The sequence below is a fragment of the Oryx dammah genome, unplaced genomic scaffold, assembly GCF_014754425.2.
Source record: "Oryx dammah isolate SB20612 unplaced genomic scaffold, SCBI_Odam_1.1 HiC_scaffold_26, whole genome shotgun sequence".
Taxonomy (NCBI): Eukaryota; Metazoa; Chordata; class Mammalia; order Artiodactyla; family Bovidae; genus Oryx; species Oryx dammah.
The window spans coordinates 42,513,924-42,534,211 of record NW_024070210.1 but is presented as its reverse complement, the minus strand read 5'-3'; the positions used below and the strand labels follow the sequence as shown (position 1 = coordinate 42,534,211).

The 20,288-nt window shown below is 40.3% G+C and overlaps 1 protein-coding gene across 1 annotated transcript in view; it reads left to right on the top strand.

The window, feature by feature from the left end:
- Positions 1-20,288, top strand: part of ATP8B4 (ATPase phospholipid transporting 8B4 (putative)) — a 284,590-nt gene that overhangs the window by 22,858 nt on the left and 241,444 nt on the right. Inside the window, exon 3 of the mRNA XM_040226490.1 lies at positions 17,854-17,912. Within this exon, the coding sequence (XP_040082424.1) occupies positions 17,854-17,912 (59 nt within the window). The remainder of the gene's footprint in view (positions 1-17,853; positions 17,913-20,288) is intronic.

The following is a 20,288-nucleotide window of genomic DNA, read 5'->3' as shown; positions in this document are numbered from 1 at the left end:
GCTATGAGCCTTCCCCTTAGCACTGTTTTTACCGTGTCCCACAGATTTTGGGTTGTTGTGTTTTCATTTTCATTCATTTCTATGCATATTTTGATTTCTTTTTTGATTTCTTCTGTGATTTGTTGTTATTCAGCAGCATGTTGTTCAGTCCATATGTTGGAATTTTTAATAGTTTTTCTCCTGTAATTGAGATCTAATCTTACTGCATTGTGGTCAGAAAAGATGCTTGGAATGATTTCAATTTTTTTGAATTTACCAAGGCTAGATTTATGGCCCAGGATGTGATCTATCCTGGTTAAGGTTACATGTGCCCTTGAGAAAAAGGTCAAATTCATTGGCAAAACAGATTTTAAAAATAAAAAACTCTTAAACCTGTATGAAGCTTACATTCTTGTGGGGGGATGGGGAGAGATAGTTAACAATAAATGAATAAGTAAGTCATCTTGTGTACTGGAGGTGTTGCAGTTTTAAAAATGATAATCAGGGAAGGCTGAATTGAGAAAGACATAGTTGAGCAAATATCTGAAAGAAGTGAGAAGGGGGGTCATGTAGTTACTGGAGGACAAGCATTTTAGGCAGAGAGACCAGCAAGTGTAAAACTTTGAGGTGAGAATGTGCCTGGCCTGTTAGAGGAACAACAAAGAGGCACTGTGCCTGGAGATGACTGACTGAGCAAGGGGGAGGGTGGTTGTCAGGGCTAGATCCAGTTATTTTTTTTTGAAGCTTTAAACTAATACAAAACTAAGTATTAAAGGTAATGTTCATTTAGCATGAGAAAAAAAATCCTTATAAATCTCAGTTCTGAAAATCTGTAACATACCATGCATATCAAAAATTCAGAAAAATAACAGCTTCATTAATTCACTACTTGATAGACCTTTATAATACCTTTGTTCCTCTATTTTTGGTGCCCTATTTTTTGATTGCTTCTTTTATGACCATTGTTTTGTGCATAACTTTCTATAGAGATACTAGAAAGATAATTCATTTTTCCCTCTAGCACGTTAAAATTAGTTTTAAAATTATGATAGCCTAGAATAAAATCACTGCAGATGGTGATTTCAGCCATGAAATTAAAAGACACTTCCTCCTTGGAAGAAAAGTTATGACCAACCTAGATAGCATATTCAAAAGCAGACATTACTTTGCCAACAAAGGTCTGTCTAGTCAAGGCTATGGTTTTTCCAGTGGTCATGTATGGATGTGAGAGTTGGACTGTGAAGAAAGCTGAGTGCCGAAGAATTGATGCTTTTGAACTGTGGTGTTGGAGAAGACTCTTGAGAGTCCCTTGGACTGCAAGGAGATCCAACCAGTCCATTCTAAAGGAGATCGGTCCTGGGTGTTCTTTGGAAGGAATGATGCTAAACCTGAAACTCCAATACTTTGGCCACCTCATGCAAAGAGTTGGCTCATTGGAAAAGACTCTGATTCTGGGAGGGATTGGGGGCAGGAGGAGAAGGGGACGACAAAGGATGAGATGGCTGGATGGCATCACTGACTCAATGGACATGAGTATAAGTGAACTCCAGGAGTTGGTGAAGGACAGGGAGGCCTGACGTGCTGCGATTCATGGGGTCACAAAGAGTCAGTCATGACTGAGCAACTGAACTGAACTGAGAATAACGTTGCAACTTCATGACTTCATAATGTCATGTAAAGATTTAGAATTGTTAACCTTGGGAAAACTTCCGTCAAGTTTCCTTCATATCTAAGCTGTTACAGATGTGCTTAACTATGATACTATTGCAAATGGGTTTGTGCTCTGTCAGCACTGGGATCATAATAAATTTTATACATTCAATCCTCATGTAAAGAGAAAAATATATGATAGGCTTATTACATATAGTATCAAGGATACTCAAGCATTTGATTCTCCTAATACTATAATGCGAGCTAAATTTTGTTTTGACTCGTAGTTAATGAAAAGTAAACCTTCCATGTACAATTTTACATGTGCGATGATGGGTAGAATCCTGCACAGATTAACTTCTGGCTCAGTGTTGCAAACTCCTGTTTCTTCCATGATTCACATACTTCTGCTTCCAGGTGCTACCAGACAGAGTCATATTGCTATATGACCTTGGGCTCTGCACTTTCATCTTGCCATGCTAGGTAATTCCCCATGGAGACAGAACTATTCCTACTTTGGGGGTGACCGCCAGTAAGTTTATATGGAAGTGATAGTGAATCACATAAATACATTCTGCTAAACACAAACTCAGTGTATTTTTAACTTGACAGTCTTTTATCCCAGCATTGTCTCCTACAAGGCAAAATGTGATGGGAGAGAATAGAGTGGAGACAATGATCTTAGCCCTTGTGGCTAAAATATTTTAATCTTGCATATCAAAAAACAAGACAGAGTGAAACAGATTTCTAGTGTTACTCCCAGGGTCTTGGGATGAAATGTGCAAGTGAGGTAAGCTGAAGCTTAAGCTTCATTAGAAGAACTGGCTTCTCTCCTGAGCAAAATTGGACATTTTGTGTGGAGGACAGAGATGAGTCTTGTGGTAGGCAGATTCATGCCCCGCTCATGCAAAGATAAAAGTGTCCATGTTCTAATCCTTGGAACTTGTGAACCTGTGACCTTACATGGTAGAAGACACTTTGCAGATGTGATGGAGTTAAGGATCTTAAGATGGGACAATTATCCTAAATTATAAAAGTGGGCTTGTTGTAATCAAAAGAGTTTCTTATAAGAGGGATGCAGAAGTCAGAGGAGGTGATGTAATAATGAAAGCAGAAGTCAGAGTGATGCATACATGACCAAGGAATTAGGGCAGCCTCTAGAGGCTAGAAAAGGCAAAGAACAGACTCAGTCTTGATGAAACAGCTTAATTTTATCCCTGTGAGATCCATTTTCATTCTTTTGACTTCCATAATAATAAGACAATACGTTGGTACTGTTAAACAACTACATTTGTGGTGATTTCCTAGAGCAGCAGTTGGAAACTACTGCAATTCTGGAACTGTCACTCTGTTCTGTTGAAAATAGATGAAAGGGTAGGAGGGAGGAGACCCAAGGGGAGGCTATTACTACAGCCAGGAGGAGAGGTGAGGTGGCTTGGACCAGAGTGTGGGCAGAAGAGGGGCGGAGATGTGGGCAGACTTCTTTTCTGCTCAAAGTTCTGGCTGTCTTTCATCTCCTTTAAAATGTGTTTTATTTGGCTGCTTCATGAATAGGTAAAGAAATCAAGGCTCCTATGTGTTTCTTTTCATCTTTTCAATTGGTCCAATATTCTGCTAGAAGGTACAGCTGAGGAGGAACTGTAGATGTCCTCTTGCAAAGCCCATATTTCACCACATTTTGGGTGGCAGACCACCTCCACCAAATGCCTTATCTTTTTAGTAAATGACTATGATTCAGCTTGGACTGGTCCAACCTACCACACTCCACAGTTTGTATTCACCTAAGTTCCCTTCAGAGCTTCCCAGGATAGGTGGGAATGACTTAGACCCCCTCGCCTGGACTTGACTTTCCTTTACTCTGCTTTCTGTGGCCCTCTAGGCCTCTCTTCCACTTCGTTGCTGTGCACATTTACATGACCTTTGAACATGATGGCTGGCTTACTTATTTTTCCTTCACTGTCTAGAATAGAGCCTTTACTCAATATTTACTAATATTCCTGCAATAAATCACTTAGTCTTGGCTCCAGCAGATTTTATTTGCCAAATGGTTTCAGAAATTAAGGCTCAGAAACCAGTATGTACTAAAGAAACTTAATTTATAGCCCTACACATCTCAAAATGACAAACACAAGCTCTGAGAAACACAGCTTCCTGTGTAAGCCCTGGTGTGTGAAGCAGATAAGAGCCCTCCTCGGGTTTCCTTCTCACATCTCTCTTTCCCACATGGGGTTTTTTACTCTCATTCTGTGACAGGTGGCTTGATTTCCCTTGAATAGCTGGACTGTGTCTCACAAAGGGAAATTAAATGTTCTTCAGCTTTTTCCAGGCTCTTGTGATCCTTGGGGTAGATTCTGATTTTTTTTTTTTTTCATTGTGAATGGATAGGCTGTGGGAAAATATAGCTATTTTTTATCTGTATAGGAAATATTCTGATCCTGGCATAGTTCATAGCAATATAGTTTTTGCTGTAGATAATCAAATTGTAAGAGAATTGTAGATAAAAATCCAGTTTTCTAGTATTGTATCCATAAGAAAAAGGTTGGTAAGAAAACAAGTTTTAGACAGGGGTTTGGGAAAGCCTCCAGTGAGAGGTCAGTCAGGCTCTCTGGGGGAGGGCGGTGGTACTCCACTGTGAAGCAGAGAGAAGCTTGGAAGCAATGAAATGTAAGGAGTCACAGGGCCCCAGGTTTGATTGAGAGGGAGTCTGTGTTTTGAAGTACATCCTGAGTATCACTTTGGAAAAAATCTTTTGGCTGTGCCCCAGGGCATGTGGGATCTTAAGTTCCCCAACCAGGGATTGAACCCATACCCCTGCATTGGCAGCAGGAAGCCTTAATCACTGAACCACCAGGGAAGTCCCCTGGAGCATCACTTTTGTTGAGAGAGGTCTCATCTTCCTGTCTTTGACCTCTGGACACAGGCGTGGGTACATTAATGTGCAGTTCTCTAATCATTTCTGCATGGTGCCACCCACCATCTCCTTAGAATCTCTTCCAAGCTCCTTTTACACTCAGTGTTTGAAATCAGATTCTATTACATAATTGTGCTAGGCCTTTATTTTTCTTACTTGTAAAGTGGTGTTAATAATAGCGAGTACCTAATAGGATTGTTGTGAGGGTTAATTCATGTGAAATGCTTCATACAGCATCTAACTTTTAAGGAGTGCTCAGTACACATTAGCTCTTATTCTTTTCACTGTATCACAGTGAAGTCTTAAATCTCCAGTTGTGAATCTGTATTTACAGAAGAAAGCCACATGGTGAGGCTCATGGGAAGATTCTATCGATTTAACTTGTAATGTGTATAGTATAATTCATGTATGCTCAAAGAGAAATGAATTAGTAAAATATTTTTATATTTCTTCGTGAAGCTGTAGGAAGTCATGAGAGGAACAAAACTCTCAATAAATCAAGTTTTCCAAATATCTGGACCTGATAAGCAAATTGGCTCAACCCAGAGGAAAACAATCCCAGGGCCCTTTAGCATTTGTTGACTCCCCTAACTTTGTTTCCAAGCTCTTTTGTGAGCACAAGAATTTTAAAAAATCATGGAAGGGTTTTTTTTTTGCCTCAATTTTCTTGTTTGTTTGCTTTTTAAGTGTCAACAAATCCTCGCAGATGCAGGTCACCACTGAGTTTCAGTAGAAAACCCTGATTTGGGATACACATTTTTCAGTTGTATCGGAATGTGCTCTTGGAGTCAAATCAGGAAATCTTGAAGGCTGGGGAACTCTTTTTTTTTTTTTTTTTTTTGTCTTTAAAACCTTGCCCTGCTCATTGTTCTTTCCTCATGTCTTTAATGAATTACTTTGGCTCTCAACCACACAGGCCAGATTGTGAAGAATGAAAGAACATTAAGAAGGGAAAAAGCTTAAGTTATTAATTTGGCTTGAGGGAATTTTTGCCCAACCCAAAATCCTACAACCCTCAAACCTCAAGTGACACTCCATGTTTGGAGACATTCTTCAACTTCTGGACTAGGACCAGCGTTCATGAGGAAATATTAGTCTGTGCTATCAGGATTTTATAGGGACACCCCCAAATTCTCCATGGTGCTTCCTCATTTCATGGTTTGGGGGAGCTAAAGCCAACTGCCTAGACACTGTCCTCTAAGCCGCATTTGGTGAAGGACAAAATGCTCTGGAGTTAAATGAAGAAAGACCGTGTGCTTGTTAATTATGGGCTCATAGTTGCTGTGATCTCTCATGGGCCCAATGGGAACCTCCTAAATCTTCCCCTTACTCTTAGTCTTGTTAACAGAATTGCTACATTTACTGACTAATTTTAAACACTAAGGTCACATTGACATTGTTTGGAGATGAAGAATCAATGCGTATTTGCCAATTTCTACTGAAAATATTCAGAAAATTACTTCAGACTCTCTTCAGTTATAGTAATAATAGTGACATTGACTATATGAACCTAGATGATTTCCTCTTTTTCACCTGTTATTTTTTTCATTAAAAAAGGGCATTTTTGAGTATTTTTCTGTTTATAAAGTGCTTTGCAAACATTTTCTCACTTAATGATGGCCCCATAATGTGGCATTCTATTACTGAGGAAGCATGGGTAAGGAGAGTTTCCTGAGTTAAAAGTGCTCACACAGATGATCTGGTGGAAGGAGATCTCAAGTTTCTTGCTTTACTATCTTGGCTTCTTCTTCTGAGGGCTCCTTCATCAAACTCACTTAAAAATTATTTATTTGGCTGCACTGGGTCTTAGTTGTGGCTCTCAGGATCTTAGTTGTGGCATGTGGGGTCCAGTTCCCCAAGTAGGAATTGAACCTGGGCCCCATGCATTGGAAGCATGGAGTCTTAGCCACTGGACCATGAAGGAAGTCCCCATTATCAACCTCATATTTATGGGTCTAAAACCTCTTGCTAACATGAGAACAGCATTGTGCTTACAATTAAAAATTTCCAGCAGAGTAGTCTTAGGTCCCTCCCATCTTTTAAACTTACGTCTTAGTGATCCTCTAACACTTTGGGGTTTTTCTAGATGCATCTCCTCCTTCCATAAGGAAAGGCAAGCATACATGATACATAAATGGATATGGTTTTATTGTCTGAAACCAAGTCAAACAGTCAGCCCTATAAGAAAATTATTTCGGTGGGGAGGGGGTTCCTCCAAGTCATATTCTGAACTTCAGGTTACTCTTTTTAATAAATGTTCCCTAACATTTAACTGATTTATAATCATTTCATAAAATAGATAGAGTAGCCTCATTTAGTTATCTTCTCTATGTAACAGGAAGCACATGGCTCAAAGACAAGCATTCCATGAGTGCTTCATTGATATTTTGTTTGATTGAAGCAGACAAATTATTTTGGCCTTGCTGAGATTTGAGGAGTGAAGTCTTATTTCCAGCACCCTGTATGAAGAAGGACTTTGAGGGTTTAATGACTTCTTTTGCCTCTCTTCTGGAGCAGATTAAAAACAATGTCTAAGATAATTTTGCTTCTGCTAATGGCTATTGTCTTGCCCACTGAAATGGTGAAGGATGGCTTCCTAACCAAGCACATGTCTTTGGTGGGCTCCTCAGCTGTCACAAAAGAATGTTAACACTGTTACCAGCTTGCTCTTCTGCCTTATGCATCTATATTCAGCTGGCAACACAGAGTAGCAGCTTTCCAGGTATTTCCTAGGAAGTTCAATCTCAACCTTATAGTCATTTAGTGTTTAGCACAAGTGCAGTTGAGAGGAATAATTTTTTAAATCTATAAAAATGTTTTATTATAGAATAGTAATATATTTTTCTTTATACAAATACAGTAATAAAATGAAAATTTAAGTTCTTTTATGGTGAAAGGGGCCAACCACAATCATCATATGGCCTTGCATGTTTTTTTTCGCTTTCTCCATGGTTGTCTGCTTGGCCATATGTAAGTATAGCTAAGACCTGCAGGGGAGTTAACGTCCCCTGGGGCAACAAGGGGGGTGCTTAGGGTCAGGTAAACACTTTTGAGAGGCATTTTTATAATTTTCCTTGGAGTTAAGTCTCTGTTGCCCCTCTCACATCTTCAGATACTTTGTAAAGCATGTTTGTATACATTTTTCTTCATTTCTTTCTTGAAGTCAGTTTCTTACTGACTTTAAGGAACAGAAGTGACGACTCTTGATTTGTACTTCACCAGAGAGGGATAATAATTAAGATGATAGCTCAAAGGACATGAAGTTCATTTGCTCATTTAAATATCCTAAAATACATTTTTGAACTTCATCACTTCAGCAGAGAACTGATGTTGGGCCTTAGAAACTACAGAATGTTGGGCCCACAGAAACTCTTGTTGGGCCTTTGGGATTGTATTTGAGATATCCCTAGGCTTATTAAAAAACAAAATTCTAAAAATCTCACTTTACGTTTTTTTCAAAAAAACAATTTATTTCTGTTTGATTGTTCTGGGTCTTTGTTGTTGCTCGGGCTTTTCTCTAGCTGCTGCTGGTGGGGCTACTCTGTGGTGTGTGGGCTTCTCCTTGCAGTGGCTTCTTTTGTTGTGGAGCACGGGCTCTAGGGCATGCAGACTGCAGTAGTTGTGGTTTCCAGGTCCTAGAGTGCAGGTTCAATAGTTGTGGTGCCTAGACTTAGCTGCTCCACATGTGGGGCACATGGGGCTTCCTGAATGAAGGATCAAATCCATGTTTCCTGCAATGGCAGGTGGATTCTTTACCACTGAGCCACCAGGAAAGTCCTCACTTTATGTACTTTATATCAAACAATGACTACTTTATGGGGAGTTCTTAGAGAAATTATTGTTTTAGCAAAGAGCTAATACATAATTGTACTTTCCAAAGAAATTGGTTTATTTTACCTTTTAAGGTCTTCCCTGTAGCTCAAATGGTAAGAATCTTGCCTGCAATGCAGGAGACCTGGGTTTGATCTGTGGGTCGGGAAGATCCTCTGGAAAAGGGAGTTGCAGTCCACTCCAGTATTGTTGCCTGTAGAATCCCGTGGACAGGAGGTCTGCAGTTCATGGGATCACAAAGAGTTGGACATGACTGAGCGACTAACACTACTCCTACTAGACATGCCTCCCTTTTTTCTGTAGAATTGGTGGTCCACCTGGAACAGATGTGTGGGTCATCATGTCAGCCATTTTTATTTTCATTATGGACTCTAGCTGATCATCATCCTTTTATTGTTTCCTCCACTCAACTTTACTTTCAATACTTAAACTGTTATTCTTCTTGTACATTCTTGAGTAGTTATTTTGGAGACATCTTGTATGTAAATGCTCTTGCATGTTTAAAGATGTTTTTATTGCCCCTTCATGATTGATTATTTTACTGGGTATAGAATTTTAAGTTCAAAATATTTTCCTTAAAACTGGAAGGCATCACTCCTGTGTTTTCTATCATCCTTGTGGCTGATGAGAAATTTCATGTTGGTCTAATTCTTGTAACTCTGGGGCTAACCTTTTTTTTCCTTGTGGAGGAAGACTTCTTTCTGGAGGAAAACTTCTTTCCTTCTGGAAGTTTCAGATGTTTTTCTCTTTATTTTCAGAATTCAAAATTTTATGAATGTTTGTAGGTTCATTTTCATTCATCCTGATTGGCACTTGATGGCCCTTTTGCTTTGAAGAGAGTTGTCTTATTCTTGTGCAGAGAAATTTTCTTCTATTTATTTCCTCCCATCCATTGTTTGTTTTTTCTCCCAAGTGGTTTTTTTTTTCACATTTCATTTTTGTCATTTTCATATATATTTTAAGAGATTTCTTCAGTCTTAGTTTTCATTCTGTCTTTCCTATTATACAGTTTGTGCATTAAATATTTTTAATTTCCAGGAGCTTTCTCTTGTCCTGTATTTTCTTTGTTCCTATTAGCTTGCTCTTGTTTTATGAGTGCTATGTCTTCTTGAATATCTTCAAGGTACTAATTAGAATTAAAAACAAAAACAACCCCCTTCCCTCACCTGTTTTCAGCATTATCTCTTCCCTTGGAATCTTCTGTTTTGTGTTCTTGGTTTTTCTCAGATGTCTTATGAGACTTATGGTTGCTGGTTTGTGTTTACAAATGAAGGACTAGATGGATTAGTGTGGTTTCAAAGTCTTTTTCCTGTCAGGCCTCTCCTTTAAATAGGAGTTCCAGTGATAGAGTCAGCTCACAGAGTTTTCCCGTGTGTCTTTACAGAATACACGGACTGGGTGGCTTGTAAACAACATAAATTTATTTCTCACAGTTCTTGATGCTGGGAAGTCTACAGTCAAGGTATTGGCAGATTTGGGGCTGATGAGAGCATGCTTCCTAGTTCATATATAGTTGTCTTGCTGTGTCTTCACATAATGGGGCAAAGGAACTCTCTAGGGCCTTTTTTTTTTTTAGAACCTTTTATTGGGGTGTAGTTGATTTACGATGTTATATTAGTTTCAGGTGTACAGCACAGTGAATCAGCTTATATATATATATACACACACATATATATCCACTCTTTTCTTTTTGGATTCTTTCCCATATAGGCTGTTACAGAGTGTGGAATAGAGTTCCCTGTGCTGTACAGTAGGTTATTAGTTATCTATTATATATATATATACCTTCCCTGGTAGCTCAGACAGTAAAGTGTCTACCTACAATGCGGGAGATCCCTGGGTCGGGAAGATCCCCTGGAGAAGGAAATGACAACCCACTCCAGTACTCTTGCCTAGAAAATCCTATGGACTGAGGAGCCTCATAGGCTACAGTCCATGGGGCTGCAAAGAGTCAGACATGACTGAGTGACTTCACTTCGTATATATATATATATATATATATATATATATATATATATGGAGAAGGCAATGGCAACCCACTCCAGTACTCTTGCCTGGAAAATCCCATGGACAGAGGAGCCTGGTAGGCTGCAGTCCATGGGATCACGAAGAGTCGGGCACTTACTGAGCAACTTCACTTTCACTTTTCACTTTCATGCATTGGAGAAGGAAATGGCAACCCACTCCAGTTTTCTTGCCTGGACGGTGGAGCCTTGTGGGCTGCCATCTATGGGGTCACACAGTCAGACACGACTGAAGTGACTTAGCAGCAGCAGCATATATATATATAATTATTATTAGTGTGTATATGTCAATCCCAAACTCGTAATTTATTCCCCCCTCCTTTACCTCTTGGTGACCATAGTTGGTTTTCTACGTCTGTGATTGTACTTCTGTTTTGTAGGTAAGTTCATTTGTACCTTTTTTTTAGATTCCACATATAAACAATCTATGATATTTGTCTTTCTGTGCCTAACTTCATTCAGTATGACAGTCTCTAGGTTCATCCATGTTGCTGCAAATGGCATTATTTTGTTTGTTTTTATGACTGAGTTATATTCCATTGTATATATGTGAGGTGAGGTGAAGTCGCTCAGTCGTGTCTGACTCTTTGCGACCCCGTGGACTGTAGCCTACCAGGCTCCTCCGTCCATGGGATTCTCCAGGCAAGAATACTGGAGTGGGTTGTCATTTCCTTCTCCAGGGGATCTTCCTGACCCAGGGATCGAACCCAGGTCTCCCGCATTGGAGGCAGATGCTTTAACCTCTGAGCCACCAGGGAACCCATCTTATTTATTCCTGTTGATAAAGATTTAGGTTACTTCCATGTCCTGACTATTGTAAACAGTGCTGCAAGGAACAATGGGGTGCATGTATCTTTTTGAAGTATAGTTTTCTCCAGGTATATGACTAGGAGTAGGATTGCTGGATCATATGGTAGACCAATTTTTGTTTTTAAGGGACATCCATACTGTTCTTCATAGTAGCTGCATCAATTTACATTCTTACTAACAGTGTAGCAGGATTCAGTGGGGCCTCTTTTATAAAGGCACTAATCCCATTTGTGGGGGCTCCACCCTCATGACCTAATTACCTTCCAAAGGCTTTCAAATATTATTATATCAGGGATTAAGTCTCAATATTTGAATTTGGGAGGAGCAGAGATAATCATTCTATAGTGTTGTGGTATAGTCAGGCAATCTGGCAAACCCCGCAATTACCCCAGGAAGGCAGCCACTCCAATACCCTTGCCTGGGAAATCCCATGGACGGAGGAGCCTGGTAGGCTGCAGTCCATGGGGTCGCTAAGAGTTGGACACGACTGAGCGACTTCACTTTCACCTTTCACTTTCATGCACTGGAGAAGGAAATGGCAACCCACTCCAGTGTTCTTGCCTGGAGAATCCCAGGGATGGGGGAGTCTGGTGGGCTGCTGTCTCTGGGGTCACACAGAGTCGGACACGACTGAAGTGACTTAGCAAGTCAGCTGTAGGTGATGTGGGGGTTTGCAGCTGCTTCTCTCTTAGGCCTGAACACCCACTCTTGGTTTCCGCCCTCAGCATGTTGCCTGCTCTCTTCAATGGGTGAGGGAAGGGTGTGTAAGAGGGCCCAACTGGCTCAATTACAATTTATTTTGGTAATGCTCCAAAGCTAAGGGTATCAGATAACTTATGTTCCAAACTGGGATGCTTAAAAATTATTTATTACTTATTTGGTTGCATGAGGTCTTAGTTACAGCATGTGGGGTCTTCACTGTGGCACGTGGGATCTTTCCTTGAGGCGAGTGGGCTTTTCTCTTGTTGTGGCACATGGACTTAGTTGCACTGTGGTGTATGGAATATTAGTTCCCTGATCAGGGGTCATCCCTATGTCCCCTGCACTGGAAGGCAGATTCTTAACTACTGGACCACTAGGTAAGTATTCCCAAACTGGGATACTTCTTAGAGTAAAAGGCTACCCTATTAATCATTTTGCCAAGCTAATAGGCATAACTACAGCACACTCTCAATCTTTGTATTTATTGGCTGACTTTGGAACTTGTCTGGAGCACCATTGTGAAAAACCACTCTTCTAATTCTTTTGGCTAGTGGTGTTCCTATCTTTTTCTCTTTTTGGGCAACTTGATTCCATTTGATTTCTATTTTATTTTCTAGACTGTCTTTAAAATATATGAGCCTCTGCTAACTCACATTCTTATTTTCTAACACTGTTATGTTTTTTATTCTTTAGAAAAATATTTTCTGTCATTTCAGTGGGACCTGAGAGGAAAGGGAAGTAGAAGGACATGCTATCTTGAACTGTGAGCTCTTTCATTTCACTGTGAACATATGCTAGCTTACTGTATTTTATAATCCATGTGTATCACTTTGCTTCTTTTTGGAACCAGACAGATTTAGTGACACCAGTTTTGCCGGAATGAGCTTACCTTGGTAAATGATATCCCCTGGTGAGCACTTTCCTTTTATTACTCTTCCATCTCGAAGGATACCTATTAAGTGGCAGGTGTTAAGTCACTGAACCTCTGAGCAGTTCTCAGTGGGCATTGTTTATGGGGAATTCGGTCTCGGCTTCCTCTTCTTGGCAGGATGTGACTTATTGCCAACAGGGGTTTATATCCCCTCACATACTGTTGTAGTACATGGAAGAATGTCAATTCCTACAAAGACAATTCAGGCCTAGCATAAAAAGGCAAAAGGCAGAAAACTAGGAATTTAGATCCAAAGCCAGAATTTTGCAGGGCTTAAGGAATGGATAAAAATCTGCCAGAATTTTTTTCGTGAAGACTCAGTTCAGAAAGAAAATGCTTACTGAAAGTATAGAAGTAAAGATGGAGACTTAATAAGATGAATTTAAAAGTAAATAGGGACTTCCCAAGTGGCACAATGGTAAAGAATTTGCCTGTCAATTCAGGAGACTCTAGAGATGCACGTTTGATCCCTGGGTTGGGAAGACCCCCTGGAGAAGGAGGTGGCAACCCATTCCAATATTTTTGCCTGGAAAACTCCATTTTGGACAGAGGAGCCTGGCAGGCTACAGTCCAGGGGTGTCACAAAGAGTTGGATGTGACTGAGCTACTGAGCGAGCACACAGATATAAATAGGAGAGGACCTCCTGGCTCTAACAGAGTCTTAAGGAGCAAGAGCAGTGTGAACACTAGGGAGAGGATCCAGAATTTCCCAGCACAGAAATTACTCCTTTGGCCACTTTGGGAAATGGCTGTTTTCAGTCCTTGGGGAGGGTACTTTCATGAAGACACTGGATAGGAGTTAAGATTCTGATATTTAGAGTAAGCAAAACTAGAAACAGAACTATGGAATTCTGTGCTTGGATGTGCTTCATATAAATGTGTAATTTAAAAATGATCATCAACTGAATGTATTTGATCTAAAGCCAATTAATATGAGCACATTTGATTTTTTAATGTTTTATTTTATATTGATGTATAGCTAATTATTAATGTTGTGAAAGTTTCAAGTGGACAGCCACACATATACATGTATCCATTTTCCCCCAAATCCCCCTCCCATCCAGGCTGCCATATAACACTGAGCAGAGTAGCACATCTGATTTTTAACTTACAGCTAATCTGGAAATTACATGCAGAATGCCGGTGGGCCAGTAACATTGGTTGTTTTCCTGTCAGCAGTTTTATTATGCCTGGGTTGATGTGGGGATGAATAAAAACATCATCTAGCTTTTTAAGTTTTTAAGTCTCCTTAGCCTCCAAAACTTCATTTTGGGCTTTGATATTTTTGCTCTTTGTTGGAGAATCAGCAAAAGAGAGAGGATGATGCTTTTACAGTCAGAGTTTGGAAACTTTCTTTCAGAGGGCGGTTGTTTGAGAGGTTGCTTCCTGGCGGGTTCTCAATTTCAGAGTTATACACAGGGAACTGACTTTTTTCAATGGTAAAGAAGGAAGTCATGTAGGTGGCTATCAAACATAATAAACACTCTACAAATGCTAGGAGTCCAATCATAACCAAAGACAGGGTATTGTTTGTCAGGAGCAGTCCTCAGAGGTGAACTTCATACTTGAGAGCTGAGCTAACACAGGGGCTGTAGAGACATTTAGATTCCTCTTAGACTTGGGAAACAGGAATCAGTTCTTATAAATCATGATGCCTGGCATATAGGGTACAGGTGGTAAGACATGTTCCTACCTTCCTTCTTTCCCTGTTCGTCTGCCTTATCTTTATCTCCCTTCTTATCTCCTCCTCTTTGTTTCTCTCTTGCTGTTTCCTCATCCCTAATATGTGCCTCTAAGTTACTTCTACTCTCCAGTTACCTTTATCTCTGTGGTTGTGTGTACCTTCTCTAAAGTCAAACTCTTATCACATACCTATACTTTTTACAATCTGTCACTTATCTAGGTGGAGAACTGTGGGATTAAGGGAATCCCAGGTTGAGATGGTCAAGTCAGTGACCAGGAGAGTCCATCACTGACATCTGTTTGTTACTTGACTGGTCTTTCTTCCATCACTTTCGTTGCTCCACCATTATTACCCTTTTGTCAACTCTGAGTTCAGCAAACATGGAGTGGGAATTTGCTACTCTTACAACAGAAACAGGCTCTGCTGGTGTTTCTGGGGCACTGTCTTGTTTTGCCCTTTCAGTTCAGTTCAGTCGCTCAGTCATGACCAACTCTTTGCGACCCCATGGACTGCAGCATGCCAGGCCTCCCTGTCCATCAACAACTCCTGGAGTTTACTCAGACTCATGTCCATTGAGTCAGTGATGCCATCCAACCATCTCATCCTCTGTCATCCCCTTCTCCTCCTGCCTTCAATCTTTCCCAGAATCAGGGTCTTTTCCAATGAGTCAGTTCTTTGCATCAGGTGGCCAGAGTATTGGAGTTTCAGCTTCAGCATCAGTCCTTCCAATGAATATTCAGGACTGATTTCCTTTAGGATGGACTGGTTGGATCTCCTTGCAGTCCAAGAGACCCTCAAGAGTCTTCAACACCACAATTCAAAAGCATCAATTCTTTGTCACTCAGCTTTCTTTATAGTTCAACTCTTACATCCATACATGACTGCTGGAAAAACCATAGCTTTGACTAGATGGACCTTTGTTGGAAAAGTAATGTCTTTGCTTTCTAATATGCTGTCTAGGTTGGTCATAACTTTTCTTCCCAGGAGCAAGCGTCTTTTAATTTCATGGCTGCAGTCACCATCTGCAGTGATTTTGGAGCCCCCCCAAATAAAGTCTCTCACTGTTTCCATTGTTTCCCCATCTACTTGCCATGAAGTGATGGGACCAGATGCCATGATCTTAGTTTTTTGAATGTTGAGTTTTAAGCCAACTTTTTCACTCTCCTCTTTCACTTTCATCAAGAGGCTCTTTAGTTCTTCTTCACTTTCTGCCATAAGGGTGGTGTCATCTGCATATCTGAGGTTACTGATATTTCTCCCAGCAATCTTGGTTCCAGCTTGTGCTTTATCCAGCCCAGCATTTTTCATGATGTACTCTGCATATAAGTTAAATAAGCAGGGTGGCAATATACAACCTTGACGTACTCCTTTTCCTATTTGGAACCAGTCTGTTGTTCCATGTCCAGTTCTAACTGTTGCTTCCTTACCTGCATACAGAGTTCTCAGGAGGCAGGTAAGGTGGTCTGGTATTCCCATCTCTTTAAGAATTTTCCACAGTTTGTTGTGATCCACACAGTCAAAGGCTTGTTTTGCCCTTTACAAATTTTAATGTCTGCAATATGATAATCTTTGGGTTTGTGGTCCTATTATTTTGTTATTTGTACTTACTTTCAGGTGATATAGAGATGTCCCCTGGCATTAGACAGAAAAATTGGGCCCCAGAGAAGGGATATGCTCCTTTCTGAAGATCCTGGTGAGCTGGAGAGGTAGAGAGAGAATGCAAAGATTGTGTCCCTCGGCCTCTATTCCCTGGGAGCCTGTGTATAGTCCCCTGAGTGCCAGACCAGAAGCCTGCACCACAGGCCCAAGGTTTTAGACATGCAAATAGTTCTCTTTCTCAGAAAGACTGGGAATGTGTTTTAGTCAGCAGTCTGTGCAGTGCCCTGAGGATGGTAGTCTGCCAAGAACAGAATCTTTGATTTTTACAGTTCCATAGGATCCAGGAACACAAGGCTGTGGCTTTCAGAGCCAAGTGGCCAAGGAGTGTTCCCTGGGTGGCAGCTGTGAAAAACTGGGTCATCAGATGTAGAAACTGGGGCACCAAGTGTGTTTGGACATCCTCTCCAGGGCATCCTAGAACTCTGGGGAGTGGCAGAGGCGGAGAACAAAGATAGCACCTATTAGATAAAAAGGGAAAAGAGAAATAGGAAAACAAAAATACAAGGAGAAAAAGAAAAAGAATAAAGGAAGAAATAAAAGATGGCACCCATCTGCATTAGCAAGGCAGAGGTAGAGCAGGGAGATTGTACCCACTAACCACCATCTCTGGGAAGTATGCCAGAGGTCCCTGCCCCTAAGACCAATGTTTTAAAATTAGCAAGTGAGTCTTTTTTCTGGTGCTTTTCAAAAGGCTGCTTCTGTGCTGGGCCCTGGGGTGGGTGAGTCTGCCTGTAGGCACTTTAAAAAGCTGTGCTTCAGTATGCCATAGTCCTGTCCTGTTGGTCTTTGAAGCAGATGCTTTGGAGGCTGTCTCTCAGGTATTCATCTGGAAAGCTGGGGTATGAACCCTTAGCTTCTCAGGTTGAAGCTCTGGGTTTTGAGTTCCCTCCTCCTTTGTGTAGGGATGAGATTGTGTCTCAGCCTTTCCTACCTGCTTTGATTGGTTTCCCTCTTGTTTGCCTGATGTGAAGGGCATCATTCAGCTAGTTTTTAGGTGTTTTTCAGAGGAACTTGTTCTGGGTATAGCTGTTGATTTGGTGTGTCTATGGGGAGGAGATAACTTCAAGATCTTCATAAGTTGCTACCTTGAGCTGGAATTCTGCATTTGCTTTCTGAAGAGATTTAATTATTTTGGCCATTTCCAGCTAAGGGCCGGTCTCAGTGTCCTGAAGGTGTTAAGTTCCTCTCACTATGCATGGGTTGTTTAGAAATTTTACCATTGGCTCCATAACCATAAGGTCAGTGACCTCACTGGCCACTTCAGTATGGTTTTATTTGGCTATGTTATGTCTTATAATTCTATAGCAAAACAAAATTTCCTTTCCAGTGTGGCATTTGACATAGCTTCTTCTTTTTTAGAAACTACTTGAAGTTAACAGAAAGAGTCTTTATGGAGTGAAAAGGATATATAAACTGGCGACACGTACTGTTTAGCTTTATGGCTGGTGTTAGAAAGACAATGAAAAACACTTCAGCTTTCCATTTGGGGACTTTTCCGATACACGTTCCAACATTTAGGCTGGAGAAAAACCAATGCCCTTCAAATTTCAAAAGAAAGAATTCTTGCAATCTTGATGACAATCAAAGTAACCTATGTGATGTTAGTTTAATGAGTCGTATGTTTCTTTTGGTTGAAAATTTAATTTCTTACCTGATTTCTTTTTCTCTTTAGAAGTGGAACGGATAGTAAAAGCCAATGACCGTGAATATAATGAGAAGTTCCTGTACAAAGTGAGTAAAACACATATCGCGCACACAGTCTGGGGTGGGTCTTAAGATAGTAGGATTCATACCTTCTAGAACTTTGACTTCACTAAAAACCTTGTTGGCCCATTTTAATAGCAAGGTGCCATATGTTTCAGATTTTTAAAAATAAATTTAGATTTTAGTAATGTTTATACACTTACTTTTTTACACATTAAGAATGATTGGTATTCATATTGGTATGGGAATAAGATGAAGTATCTTCTTAAGAATGATGCTTAGTTTATTCTGGTGCCCACTGGGCACTTGAATAATGCTAAGAATACTATGAAAACAGGCCTCTTATGGTAGTACTTTGTGATAGAAGTGGTGAAAGTGGCTGACGGGGGATGAATAACATTTGGGGATTTTCTCTAAGCAACTCAGGCTGAATGTGGAAAAGTATATGTAGGAGAAAGTTCCCCAACCTGAATGATTGCATTTATCAACTGAGCAGTGAGAATTATTATTTAAAATGTGTGAGCTTTAAGCTTGTTCTGAACTACTTTAAAAAAAGAATTTATTGGGCACACAGGACCTTTGTTGCGTCATGCAGAATCTTCTGTTGAGGTGCACAGGCTCTCTTGTTGTGGTGCTCAGGCTCAGTAGTTGCCCCAAGGCATGTGGGATCAATTCCCTGACTAGGGTCCAGCCTGTGTCCTCTGCATTGCCAGGTGGACTCTTAGCTACTGGACCAGCAGGGACGTCCCTGAAGTACTTTGTTTTTTTTTAAAGCAAGTTTTTTTTCATTTACATAAGAAGTATTTATGAACAGCTACTAAGTGACTGGCACTATTCTAAAAATGTGGGATACAATGGTGAACACTGTGAATTATGTCATGCTGCTGCTGCTAAGTTACTTCAGTCGTGTCTGACTCTCATTAAAATCTCCTCATCTTTCCTTGACTCAACTTAAGTTGCTACACGGGCTTTTAAGATAAGTTCTAAGAAAGATAATTGGTAGAATTGATGCTGCAGTTGACATGCAGCCTATAAGACCTGGTATGATTGAGTTACTAGCACATTAACCAGAGTCTGAATTCACAGAGGGGTTTGATGACTATTAAGATGTAGCAATGTGAGTTTCATGGGACAAACTTTAGCAGTGTCCATCCAGGACCTAGCTAGAGGAGAGAGAATTTTGGCCAATGGATTATTTTTAATATTTGGTTCCTTTTGGGAGGTTATTTCCATATGTTTAGATGAAAGCATTGGACTGCTCTAGCTCTATACCAACAGAGATAGCTAACCACTCCTCTTTTCTTATGCTGTGCTAATTACCTAAACTTGTGATTATATCTTGATGTTCAATGTAACTCTCTCTACAGGGAGTCAGCACACTGCCTCTATGACAGATTTCTTGTTAAAATAATATATGGCAACTCTGATTTTATTCATTAATCTTATAAGCTTGGTTAAAGTAAGCCTGCCCATGAGAGAAGGAATCTCTCTTAGAAGGCTGATGAATGGGCTTTCTAGCCTGGAGTGAGAGTGGGAGGATGACTTTCTCCATAGTGATTATTTCCACTCTGTGCAGCCTCATGCCATCTGGTCATTTAGCCCGGCTGGTCATCACTAGACTTGGCCCCATGCCTTTCTATCCATTTTATAGCCAGTTCATTAACTCCTGAGGATGACCCTTGAAAGCCTTGACTACCAAATCCTAAATAAGAGGAGTAGAAGTCTATATTTTAAGACCTTGGGGGAAAAGTTCAGTAATCTACTACTGGGTAATCAGGCATTTACATATTTGGTTATATCCTTATTTTTCCAATATGTAAGAAGTATTTTCATTCTGTGAGTAGTGACTGTATAAGGAAAGCCATATTTTTTATGTTACTTGTAAGATGATACTGTCCTTTATAGTTATTTTTACTTAATTTATAAAATATTTCAAACTTAGAGATAAGTACAGGAAATAATATATCACCTGTGTGCCCACTACTCAGATTAAACAGGTAGTAACCATTTGCCATGCTTGCTTCATCTTTCTTTTACTATTAATAATAATATGCCAATGATAACAGAGGTGTTTTTTTTTTTTCTTGGGCTTGCATGATATTGAACAGAAGCACACAGATGTGTGTGTTTTCTGTTGGGCTTCTTAACAGTGACAAGGCAGTAGAACAATATTCTGCACCTGCAGCAGATGGAATAAGGCAGCTTCATCTCTGAGTTTAAACATACTAAGGAAAAAACAAAGCCCATTAAGGGCTAGGAAAACCAAGAATGACACCAAGAGTTGAGAGAGGGAAGCTGCAGAGCAGAGAGGGGCATGAGTGTCCTGGGTCTAATGACCCCTCCCATGGCTCAAAGGGGATAAGCCAGGCCCTCCTAGAGTGAACAAGGGTCCCTATGAGACCT